This window comes from Sarcophilus harrisii, chromosome 2, assembly GCF_902635505.1.
Source record: "Sarcophilus harrisii chromosome 2, mSarHar1.11, whole genome shotgun sequence".
NCBI lineage: Eukaryota > Metazoa > Chordata > Mammalia > Dasyuromorphia > Dasyuridae > Sarcophilus > Sarcophilus harrisii.
In genome coordinates, this window is record NC_045427.1 from 269,532,064 (window position 1) to 269,545,781 (window position 13,718).

At 36.9% G+C, this 13,718-nt stretch overlaps 1 protein-coding gene across 4 annotated transcripts in view; it reads right to left on the reverse strand.

Annotated features, from left to right (window-relative positions):
* The window catches only part of AKAP6 (A-kinase anchoring protein 6), a 560,862-nt gene that overhangs the window by 331,133 nt on the left and 216,011 nt on the right, over positions 1-13,718 (reverse strand). For all 4 annotated transcript variants that reach the window (XM_031952248.1, XM_031952249.1, XM_031952250.1 and 1 more), the window contains exon 4: positions 9,878-11,629. In XM_031952248.1, coding sequence (XP_031808108.1) covers positions 9,878-11,629 — 1,752 coding nt within the window. The remainder of the gene's footprint in view (positions 1-9,877; positions 11,630-13,718) is intronic.

The window sequence follows — 13,718 nt, forward strand, 5'->3', positions numbered from 1 at the left end:
CCAAAACTCTCTATTAAGGGGGAAAGTATTTGCTTTAGGGTAACTAAGATTCTTATTGATTTATCTTGAACAATGTTCTTGGTATGAATAAGAAATACCATTACAAATTAGTTGGAAATTTAAATTCAATTTTTTTTTGTCCTATAAGATATTAGCATCAAGAGAGACCTTTGTCGTCGTATACAAGATGACCTTCATCTTTTCTCTATTTTAAAAATGCCTTAATTCCTCTCATTTGTCCTCCTGGGAGATTTTATAACTAATAATTATACCAGTGGCTATATATGTGTGTAGTATGTTAAGGTTTTGACCCTCACAGCATGGCACTAATACTATTATTATCCTTATTTTACAGATGAGGAAATTGAGGATGAGAGTGGTTCAGTTTACTTAATCAGGGTAATAAAGCCAATATATATGTAAATTGGAATTTAAATTTTGGTCTTTCTAATTCCAAGTCTAATATTCTATTACTGTTAGTCAGAAAACATTTATTAAGTATCTTGTATATGTCAGATCCTATGCTAAGGTATAGGTATATCAAAAAACATAAAAGATGCTCCTTGTTTTCAAGGAGTTCACAATTTAATGGGGAAAACAACACACAAATAACTTAAGTATCAATTAGCTACACACAGAATAAATGGGAAATAATCAACAGAGGGAAGAGGGAGAGGGAAAGTCTTCCTGGGAAAGGTATGATTCTAGCTCAGATTTGAAGGAAGCCAAGAGTCAGTCAGAAGAAAAGGAAGAGCATTCTAGACATGGAAGACAGATAAAGAAAGTTGTCTGGACTTGAGATGGAGCTGTTTGAGGGAGGACTTACCCAGGAGATCACTATTACAGAGCATGTGGTGGTGTGTAAGGTGTTAAGACTGAAAAAGTGTGGGAGGGTGAGGGAAGGGGAAGAGAAGGGTACGGCAAACAGGATTTATTATTTGATCCTAGTTGTTAGTTTATTAAATAGATATGGTCGTACTTTGGAAGAATTTGACAGCTGAATGGATGGACAGGAATGAGGAGAGTCTTGTGGCAGACGAACCAACCAGCAAAGCGCAACTGAACTAGCTCAGAACTGAAGAACTGAAGACGATGTGTAAAGTTAGAGAAGTCACCCCAAATGTTCGTAGGAACTACCTGTATCGGACCAGGGGCAGAACATTCCAAGCTCGCAAGGATCTAATCGGCCGCAGTCGGAAACTTGACTCTTACCTAGAAACGCCATTTTGGTCCTCCGAGAAGGCAGGGCAATGGCTCCTAGCCCAAGCTTAAGGCGATGAGGACCTTTAGGAGAGTGGGGATTGTGTTGGAGGAGAGAAGGAGGATTATGCAAAAGATTTTACTATGGTAACTGAAAACTCTTGAGGTGAAATTGGATATAGGCGTGGTGGTGAGGGAGCAAAGAAATGTTTAAATGACCTAGGTTATGAGCCTGACGGACAGGGAGAATGTGGTATTCTTGAATTAACGGGACAGATTAGAAGCGGAATTTGCGGAGGTGATAGACAAGTTGGTTTTGGATATTCTGAGTTTAAAATTTCTATGGGACATCCATTTGAAATGCCCAACAGGCAGCTAAAAATGCAAAACCAGAAACCACAGGGGTTAGGGCTGAAGAAGGAGATTCAAGAATCATCAAAATAGAAATGATCGTTCAATTCATGGGAGCTCATCGATATCACCAAGTGAAATAGCATAGAGGAACCAGAGACGAGGGTGCAGGACAGAGCTTGCGGGACACCCACGGTTAGTAATCGTGAACCAGGCAGAGATCTCCTAAAGGAGATGGATCAGGAGTGATCAAATAATGTGGGAGAAGCGAGAGTGTGCTGACACCTCGTGGTCCAAAATATTTTTACACCTTCCAAGCTCCAAACCTCAAGCTTGAAAGCTTCCCTCTCTCAGATTCTTCCCTCTCCTCTGACCTTCTCATCCAATCAATCACCACCTCGTCTGGTCTTCCTTTATGTCCCTTGCATCTGTCTCTCTCTGTTCTAAGTCCCACGGCCAGCAGGTTCTTTCAAACTTAGACTAATAGGACAGTTTTCTAATTTAACAGCTTGCCTCTAATCCATCTCCCACGGTCCCCTTTGTATGTGTAGGTCAGAATCTGTGGTTTCACTGGTGTGGAAATTTATTCCACTGAGACAGATTCATCATGTCAGTTGTCCTTAATCTGAAAACTTTAACTGAGAGACAGGATTTAAATCCAAATCTTCTTGTTTGGGTCCAGTATGTCCCACAACTTCTTTTCTTAATCCTTCTGAGTGTTCTCCTTTCTGTACAGGATAAAACTCAAAACCACTAATTTCTTCATTCAATAAACATTTATACACATGAGCAGGACATTATATACTGACAACTCACTCAACAGGCATTGGCATTTACAATCCTACAAAACTTTCAGAGATTTTATAAACAGCAGCTACTGATAAATAACAAACAACAATAATGATCAGTCATTTTATAGTTCATACTATATACTAGAAACTGTGGTAAGCACTTTACAAATATTAATTCATATGAGATAACTAATCCTATAATATTTGTTATTGATAAACACCATTGCCAGATGGATAGAGTCAGGCTTAAAGCCAAGAAGACCTGAGTTTTAAATCCCATTCCTGACGCATATTTCCTCCATGATATTGGACTAGTCACTTAACTGCTCAGTACCCTAGGTAGGTGAGATCAAACACAAATGGAAATGAATTCCTGGGGCAGCATATAATTTAGAAAAGCACAAGTTAACATTATCTAGTTTTATCATATTTTAATTTATTTTGTTAAACACTTCCCAAATGTATTTTAATCTAGATATAGTTTGGGGAGTGTTTTCCATCTGGTTTTGGCATCTCTTTAAAACTAAAGGCTGTAGAGAAGATGCTGACTTGCATTAGTAGAGGAAGTTTTCTCACCTGGACTCTCATGAAAGTAATAAAATCACAGGTCCAATCTTCATTCCTCTTTGTTATTATGAGTTGTTATTATGCATTTTCTACCATTTTCTCCAACTCTCCCCTTAAAGAAATATTTGTTCCCATAAGACTTGTTATAGGATCATAGAATCAAAGACTTAAGAGTTGTAAGGGATCTTAGAGACCATGAAATTCAATCTTTTCATTTAATAGATGAAGAAAATGAGGCACAGGGAGGTTAACTGGCTTGTCCAGGATCACCCAACTTATCTTTAATGTCTGAGGAAGAATGTGAACTCAGGTCATCCAGACTTTAAGCCCATCATATCATGCTTCCTCTAATGGAAAGAGCCAAAGAGAGCTAAAGCCAGAGCGAGAGCGAGAGAGCAAGAGAGAGAGAGAGAGACAGACAGAGACAGAGAGAGAGAGACAGAGAGAGAGAGACAAAGAGAGAGAGAGACAGAGAGAGACAGAGAGAGAGGGGGGAATAGGAGGAGAAAAAGAGATTAGATTGTTAGATAAGAATCCATACTCTACATAGTTCTTTTTCAAAAATTCTCCAAATTCTCTCAGTATGGTCTGGTTACAACTCTAAATGATAAAAATCAGTGTGACATCTCATCCTGTGAGAAAAACAAGTCAACCCAAAATCAGAAATGGGCTATCTGAAGCATAAGAGGAAACATTTTAGAAAAAGCTATATCAAGAAAACATTTTCCTCAATAATTGACACCACTGGCTAAAACAAGACAAAAGATGGAAAATTTAAATATCTGATATGAATAAGCTTTTTCTGCCAAAAAAAAATTCAGTGAGGGATATTGACCACCTTAAAATCCAGAAGGTCATGGAGCAGAGATTTGATCAACTGATCACTAAAAAACAAAGAGCAATTCACCTAATCTTTCATATTGACATTTTCAACCCTTTACTGGTTCCAGAAACAAGGATTCTCTCTGTGGATGAGTTGACTCATTGGGAAAGCATATACATTGCAGAGGAGATACATAATACAAATTTGCTCTCAGCCTTGAATCTAGCTGAAATCAATCCTCTTTTGGCTATCACAGGAGGACATGAAGGCCACAGCTGGACTGGCTGAGGATGTGAATGCCTCAAGCTTAGCCAGTACAGGGAAAGATTGCATGATGGCTATGACCCCTGACCCAATCCCAGTGCACCAGATGAATCAGACAGTAAAGAATGTGTTTGAATTTAGGGAGTCAGTCTTATTTCCACAGGGTTTTTCCACAATGGACATTAGAGCTCTACCGTAAAACAAAAAAAAAAAGCAACAAAAAACCTTAAATGTCAAGTTTTCAACTAATTCTGGGGCATTTTGAGTGATATTAAGTAGTCATGACATCAGAGTGTTGGAGAAATTACTGATGAAGGATGGAGCTGGTGTGAGAGCTTTGGAGAGGGCACTCATGGTGCCAGACTCTTGGGGACTGAATGTAGAGGGAGACAGAGATTAGGGGAGAGAGTGGAGGGAGAGAGAGAAGAGGGGAGAAATTGGGGGGGGGGGGGGAGGGGGGGGAAGGGAGAGGGGGAGGAGGGGAGGCAGAGAGAGACAGAGACAGGGAGAGAGACAGAGAGAGGGAAGGAGAAACAGAGAGAAAAAGAGACAGAGACAGAGGGAAGGAGAGTCAGAGGGAAGAAGAGAGAGACAGAGACAGAGGGAAGGAGAGACAGAGGGAAGGAGAGATAGATGGAAGGAGAGAGAGAAAAAAACAGAGACAGAGGGAGGGAAGGATGGAAGGAGAGAGAGGGAGGAGAGGAGAGGGGGAGGGAGGGGGGAAGAAGAAAATAGAAAGAAGGAGAGGGAGGGGGAAGGGAGGAAGAAAAGAGAGAGAAAGGGTAAGGGAGAAGGGGAAGGGAAAGAGGAAGGAAAGGGAGAGGGTAGCATAAAGGGGAGTTCAAAAAAACTCTGAACATTGTTTGGTATATTTTAATCTGTATAAATAGCCGATTCCTGTTTAGTATTTGCTTAAACAAATTGGATCAACTTGTCATTCACTCTTTGCAATAGCCTTTGTGATTAGAATTTAAGGACAAGGAATCAAACTGGCCAGTTTAAACTCAAAGTAAGCCCTCCCTCTAAAATAGGGACCAGGGAAGTGGATTTTGTGACTCTATGGCACCTTTAGACTATTTTTCAGGAATAGATAGGTATAATTTTAGTATAATTTTTCCTTGAAGACCAAAGGAAAGCACCTAATGTGACAGTAGCTAGATGTTTGCCTGCCTTTAACCTTTAGTTATCTTCCTACTTTTCCTCCTTTCCTCCAGTCCTCAGGTCCTACCTATCAATAATTCACACAAACTACATTTAGACAACTCAGATTGACATACATATCTTTCATATGCATACATGCCTTATATTTTATTAATTTGGGGGATATTTTATTTATTGATTTATTTGCATCAGATATGATGACTTTGTTGATGGTAAACAACAAAAGACTCTATTTCTTTTCCCTACTACAAAGCACAGGACTGCTTTGGGCTAAGGTCTGTGAATGGGACATGTCTTACACTTAAAAAAATATGAATTGCATTAAAAAAATTTGGATTCTGGATCTGTAATTTCAGCTTCATGAAGAACAATGAGCTTGAGAACTCCTTCCACAGATGCCTGGGGCATTGAGAGTTTAAATAACTTTGTAAGATTACACAACCAATATGCCTCAAAGTCAGATTGTCAATTCAGTTCTCCTGACTCTATTGTTACCAACCATCCACTAAACCACATTGCTTTTTTAAGGTACTAAGAGAAACTTAAATACTGCTCTTGGGGCAGGCTAGATTTCAAAGCCTGGTAATATGGTAAGAAATTAATGCAGTATGATGTAAGGAAGTTTAGTATAAATAGCATGGCATCTGAACGAATTTGTTATAAATAACAGTCAAGATACAGAAACCTAAAGTCCTGACAAATATAAAAGGGCTTCAGACTCCTGGCCAAAGAATAGTGTCCAGAAAAAGACTGTTGATAATTAATCAATTCAATGACACTGGATACATTCCTGTCTGAATACCACCCCAAAATAACCCCTGGGCAAAAGATCATCTACTTAAAAGTATCCACCTGGTATTAGAAACTGATGATTGCCTAACACAGATATTACCCTTATTTTTCTCTGGGCAGTCAAAACTGCCACAACAAAATCAAGATTTAACCACAATTTTACTTTTTTTCAGGCTCTAAAGGAAAGACATTCTCTGGAGTATTTATATTATTGAAACAGAAATAAATGATGTGCATGAATAGTACTTAGTTGGCCTTTAAAAAGCTTTAAATCTGGTCAGAGATTTATTTCGGACAAAAATACCCATCAGCAGCTGACTCTCTGACTTATATCCAACATGCTGTAATCTGTCATTTATAAAGATATTTAGATTTCTACTAAAAAGAATAACAATTTCTCTATTTAAAAAAAAATTTTTAATTGAATAACAACTTGTATTTATTAATAAAGCATATTTTCTCTGGGATAATTTAAGATTTTAGCATGACTAGAAAACATGTAACATGAGGGAGTTGGACTAGGAAATATCCAAAAGGATATTTTTTTCCTAATGTTACCCCAATATACCGAAGTAAAACACGATATTTATAGTTCTCTTTATCTGTATTATTTTATAATAAACAGGTCTTCAGCAAAGTAAGATTTCATCTGGAAAAAACAGCTGCTTTTTAAAAAAATGGGACTTGAAAGCATACCATTTAAAGCTTGGAGGTTGTTATTTATATTTAAGTATTCAAGTGTGATATAAAGTTCAATTTTTGAAAAAAAAAGTTTGAAAAATGGTTTGAATTTTTATCTACCATTGAGAGGAATAAATCTAGTTTTTAAAAAGAAAAGATATAAAACCTATTTTGTGGAATGGTTTATTAAAGCCAGGCTTCTTCCATGACTTCAGTCCACAGAGATACTGTTCTTCTTTGAGTTGATATAGTACTTGTCTGTATCATTCACTTGGCATTTATTCAAATTCAAACATTTGAATAACATTTATTAAACACCTACTAAGTAAAAAGTATTGTGCTAAATACCAAAGTTACAAAGATGAAGCTGAAAGCAACCCAACTCATAAAGAACTCACAAAATATAGCTTTGTGGGAAAATTTTACTTTTGAGGACTATATGACATTCCTCTTACCTTGACTAAAAGTTCCATGAAGACAGGAACAATATATCACAATTCTTTGCATCTGTTCCAATGTTCTGTACAATAGTCATTACTCAAGATGTATACATTAGTTTCCCTTACTCTCTAAGGAAGTACATTTTGTAATTATTTACCTGTTAACCTGGCATACCTGATTTTTTTTAACTAAGTGGATTTTTTGCCAAGCTACATAATTCATTTCTTTTTGTGTAATGAAAGAACACCTCTGGTCTGTTCACTAATTTCATAGAATTTTATTATTAGAAAGTGGTAAATATCTATTTAAAATGTCTTTTTAGTGAAAGTTGATTCTAAATCTATTTTCTTGCTTTTTTTTCAGGCCAAAGAAAATTTAAATGCATCTGAGGGTTTAAGAGCCTGAGATTCCATGTGTTGTTCTTACTGGATTAGTTGCAGAATTCTCTTGAAGCATTTATTCCAATTTATTTTATACTTAAGAAAACTGTGGAAGAAAGAACAGAATCCTGAAATTTTCAACCTATCTACAAAACCTATCTAATAAACCATTTCAACCTATTCAAGAAGATATCAGCAATTGAAAAATATACAACTCACCCAGTCATTGGACTGGTTCATCACCAACTCATTGATAGCTCCAGTAATTGTAGTAATGGTATTAGGCCTCTTTTAAATAAGACATTGAAAAGTAACCCAGATTTTTTTTTTGCTGAGGCAATTGGGATTAAGACTTGCCCAGGGTCACACAGCCAGGAAGTATAAGTGTCTGGGGTCAAATTTGAACTCAGGTTCTCCTGACTTCAAAGCTGATGCTCTATCCACTACACCAACTAACTGCACATACACCCCCACAGATTTTTTTTTTAATGAAGATCATTAAAAACAAGGGGAAAATGGAATCCAATGTAATAATTTCAAAAAACTTGATGAAAGAATGGGGAGTTAAAAGGAGATCTATCTATAAAACATTAAAGAATGCACAGAATCACAAATTATCTCATCCGAGATATTCTCTTCTCACTAGGTTTTCAGGATACTGTTCTCTCCAGGTTCTTCTTTCTTAGTCTACTTTGCTACATATTTCTTCATATCACATTTATCAAATATGATTATCCCTAAGACTCTGTCCTGGGCCCTCTTTTCTTCTCTCTCACTTAGTGATCTTACCAGTTCCCATGGTTTCAAAGATCATCTCTCTACAGAGATATCCAAGAAAAAAAAGGTAGTAGAGAAAGTATCAATAACTATCAGTGCCTCCACTTCCTCTCCTCTCTCAGTCTTCTACATCCTCTGATACCTGTTTTCCATCCAAAAAATTAGGCAATATACTGAAATTATACAAGTCATGTATGAAATTGACTTCACAGCCACCCTAACCAAGGCAAATAGGTATAGTAAAAAGAAGTAAAAGATCTGGGTCCAGTCCTTTGCTCTGTCACTTAGTAACCATGTGATCCTGGGAATTTTTTTATCTTTCCAAGGCTTTAGTTCTTCATCTGTAAAATATGGAGGTAAAAATATCCTCCTTGTCCACCTCACTGGATTATAAATGAGAATTATCAAATGAATGATATGTAATGTAGGTGCATAATACCACTTTAGGCATTATAGAGATCTGAAACCAATAATTTATCTTTATTAATCTGGATTACCTGTCATGTTTGTATAGAAACATAGGAAAGATCTTTGATTTCATTAGAGTGAGAAATCCCTCTATCAGACTCACAGATCATGGGTAATCTTTGAGTTCTACTCTTTTATCTACTTAGGTAGATGAATCTTAGGCATAAACCAGATATTAAGTGAGCTTCTCAGGTCCTGCAATTAGTAAGTATCAGAAGTGGGATGTGAACCAGTCTTCTGGACCTCAAGCCTAATGTATTGTCTACCACCCTATGCTGCATCTCTATCATCTCTATGCTAGGATCAGCAAAAGAATTAGAAATACTTTTGGATGACACTCTATAGAAGTAAAAATCATGACAACTACAATAGTTACCAATCTTTGGGATCAGAATTATTTATTCCCACAAAACCAAAGTTCCCCTTGTTCTAGAGATGTGTGCATGATGCTAGATATACCTAGAATGTCAGTTGTTGATGGGAATGATCCTTTCATTTTCTATCTTAGTATTCTCAGCACTTAGCACAGTGTCTTGCACATATTAGGTACTTTAGAAAGTATGTGTATTAAGTTGAACTAGATTATAATGATTGTTAGTCAACATGTAAATGATATAGAGATTAAAAGAAAGCATGTTCCTAGTGAATTGAATTGGACCCAATTTCTATCTAAAATAGAAGTATTTGTTCTGGGATGGGATGAGCAGACAGAATTTACAAGTATTGGGAATAATATAGCTTAGATACCACATCCAGTTAATTAAGCTCAAAAAATATTTGCTGCCTAATGTACTGTTTATTTTGTGCTTGCCATTTGATTAGATGCTCAGTTCTGTTCAAACAGCATTGATTGCAAAGAGCTCTGTAAAACACAAATATAGTGATTCAAGATGATCAACATGTTGAAGGACTGATGAGCAGTTATTATTGACATATACTTGGGCCAATGTAATGAACATAGTTCTTTTTTCCACTTCATAACAGTTTAAGAGAACAAAAGGTAGATTTATCAAAATAACAAAAATTGTTTCCAGATTTTTTTTAAAAAGCTCTTCATCTCTACAATAGGGATAACAGGATTGGTGTATGATGACTAGCAATCACTCAATAAATCTATATTAAGTACCTACTCTGTGCCAGTCACTAGGACTACAGTTTTTTGATTTCTGAAAGCATCTTACCTCAATTTTTTCCCAGATTGTTTCATAGTTGTCTTGATGCTGGATATCTTCCATCAACTGCTGAATTAAAGCGGTTTTATTAGAGGCAGAGTTCTCATTTTTCTTGGAGGATGGAGCTATCTCTGACTTTTCAGCTCTATATTTTTTAATGCCAGATGTAGACATGCACAATTCTTCATCAGAAAGAATATCACTCAGAGGCCCAGATTCAATGCTTTCCCCCAGGGAAGATGCAATATCACTTGAGGAACTAGGGGATATTCTTCCTAACCTTCTGTGCTTTGTTTTAATCTGGTATGCTGGATAGATTTCAGAATCTGAATTCATTTCTGACAGCTCCCAGTCATCAATATTCTGAATAGTTTCCCCTCTAGGTTTCTGGGGCAGGAGTTTTGTCAGATTTTCCAACTTTAAAGCTAACACTTCAGTCTGTCTAAGGTGGGATGGAAGAGCTAAGTATTCATCAGAACCATACCAGGCCTCCACAACATGGCCATTTCTAGCAATATGACTTGGTGAGGAAGAATAACATTTTTTGCTTTTGTTTTTTGAAAGAATGGGTAATGGGGAGATGACGGGGTCAGAGACAGATACAGAGTCATTTCCTTGGGAAACTGGTGGTATACTGGTAGGGGACAACTTAGCATTCAGGTTTCCTGGATTGCTAAGATCTGTTGAGGATGTGGAAGCAGAATCTGTCTCTGGCCTTTCTCTGGACTTGGAAATACAAGAAGGAATTCCATTCAGCATCACTGAGCTTTTAGTATTTTCAGCTGGTTTGGTTGCCTCAGTACCAGGTCCCTCTTTAGTTGATTGATGTGAAATTATAATCTCAGAAGTTTCATCAGATTTTCTTCGAGGGGCTTTTTCTTTACGATTGTACTCATTAAGTCTTTCTAGACTAGAAGAGGTTTCTTTAAAGTGGCCCTTGACTGGGTCAATATTCCCATCGCCCGTTTTGTGCAAACACTCATAAGACTGGCTAACTGCCGATGGGCTGTTCGGATAAGAGAATTGCAGGGTCAGACATAGCTTGGACCGGTCTGGTGGATCCAACAGTGAGGGGGTACTTCTACTCATTTCTGCCTTGAAGAACATCATCTGTTTTTTCCCATCACTATCTTTGAGTTCATTTTTTAGAGTGTCTTCCTTAAGAAAAAGGCCCCGTTTGGGCAGAGTAGGCTGTGTGGGAGAATCTTCATTATAATTAAAACAGTCTCTTATTGACCTCTTGGGGGTTGGATTTTCAGAGAGAGGAGCATGTGTTTTTGCACCTGGTTTGGATGAGGAATGGTTCTCCTTTGTCTCTGCAGCAGAAGAACGTGACCTGTCCTTCCTTTGCCCAGAGCCTGCCGAACCAGGAGGGGGTAAGACCTGAGGTTCATTGGCTACAGGTATGACTTTACTCTCATCACTTCTCCCTTCATCTCCTGCTGACAGTGACAGGTGAGTTCCTTCCTCGCTAGTGGCTTCCATGTCCTGGGGAGGAACAGGATCAGCAGATACTGTAAGGAGACCAACACTTCTAATAATTTCTGGGAAGTCTTTTTCCATTTCACCCCAGGAGTCAAAGGGCTTGGTTTTAACCTGGCCAGAGGTCATATCACCCAGGGCACCAAGCAAATCCTCACTGGGACTGTAGTCAGACAGTTCAAAAGCTGTAATACCACAATCCAGGGACAGGTAATTCTGGGAGCATTTGATGGTTAACTGCCCTGAGTCATCCACTTCAGTTAAAGAGTCCAGACGACCCTGGAACAGACAACAGAAATGGTTTGAGGAAATGCACCATCAATTACAATTAGTCCTTCCATAATTGTGACTTTTCCTGTCACAGTTTCAATAGAGCTTGGACCAGTATAAAAATTAAATAGTAATATTTGGAGAGTTGTGGAAGCTGCATGAAAAGGCCAGTAAATGATATATGACCAAGTACTTAATCCAAATTTTATGATAAGGTACTGTGTTAATGCTCCATGAGTAAAAAAACCTCAAAACTCAGTTTTATTCTCTGATACAAAGTAAGGGTGAAAAAAATTTACCCAGATTTTCCAGATCACAGGGACATGAAGCCCCTGCAACCTAGAAGGGATGACGGCACAAAACTTCATTGCTGTTCAGATGAATTATTAGCATACATTAGAGAAAAATTTGGAAATGTAATCAATGTAAATGGTAGCTAGAGGGTCATATATAGATGGATAACATTCAACGACCACATGGCTTTGTACAATCAACATCTTAAATACTGGGAAATTTTTTTTAATATGGCAGACACAGTCTTAGTAGAAATGCTTTTATTCTGACCCAGATATACCTATTTCATCCTGAATTGTTTTTTTTTTAATTTTATAAGTCCAAAAATATATACTACTTTTGTTAATTTACCTCAATTAAAAATTTCCCTGGAAAATTCTCTTTTAGATAAATCAGATATTTTGATCTCTCAAAAATACTACAAAGTAGAGCTACCTATATTAAGAAAAGTATTTCCTGTTTTGATTATTTTAATTTATTCTGTAGATAATTTATACATCATCTATATATAATCCCTTCACAGCAGAGACTGTCTTTTGCCCTTCTTTGTATCCTGGCACTTAACACATTATAGATTTTGTTAGAATTCTTACAAGGTGCTAAGTCACTGGAATTGATAGAGACAATAATTTTCTAATTTAGCATAGTATTTAACAGTTCTCTAGTTCACTAATAAACAGTACTTATTAGAGTTCACACCTTTCACACCTTTAAGATTCACACCTTTAAGAAAGCATATATAAGCTAGGAGCCTCAACCAGGATTGAGTCCAGGAGATTCACAAGTTTAAGAGATAAACCCACTCTTGGAGGCAGAGTCAGATTCATTCCATATTCCACCTTTGTGCTGGCTGGAGACATTTGGAGGGAGCTAGAGGCTGAAGCTGGAAGAGACAAAGGACTAGCGGCAGGAACCAAGGAGAGAAAAAGGCCTCTAAGGAAGCTAACCAGGCCCAAGGAAGGAGACAAGACTTAAAAGGAGACAATAAAGGATTTGGACTACTGGCTGCATTTGAGGTGATTATTACTCTGAATTGAAACTAAGGCTGCTTCCAGAAGCCTCCCAAAAACCTGCTCCCAGAGAATATTATACTTCAGAGAAGAACATTACAGTTTTTAATCTATATTATGAAAATATGTTTTTTAAAAATATAAATTTTGATTAAAAGTATTTTAATATATTTTTAGATGAATTGCCCATGTCTAAGTTATATCAGATTGCTTACTGTCCTTGGGGGAGGAGGAAGTATAGGGAGAACAATTTGAAATACAAGGGTTGGTTTTTTTAAATCACTTTATGCATTTTATTCTATTTGGTCTACAAAAGTAGTTTCCAACCTTTTAAAATAATAGTTTAAAAAAATTAAAATTGAAACAAATAATAGAACAAAAAACTACATATCTGTCTATTGTTCTTTCTACTGATGTATCTATTCCTCCATCTATCATCTTATATAGTCAGCCATCTATCCATTCAAATATTTGTCTGTCTGTCTAAATATCTATCTATCTAACCCCACCGTGCTACCATGGTGTTAACATATTAAAATTTGGAGTCCAAATCATGGTTATACCATCTACAAGTCTTTGTGATCCTGGGTATCTCCCTCAATCTCTGAGTCTAAATTTTCTCTTAAGTAAAATGAGACTAGGTAACCTCTCAAGTTTTTTTCCCATAACTAAATCTGTAATACTTTACTTCTATTATTTCTTCTATGGTAGTTGCTAAGGAATGATTCCTTTTTAAAAATGATTTTATGTTTTAAAATGTGCAATTCTTCTATACATGTCTCCACAATTATCAT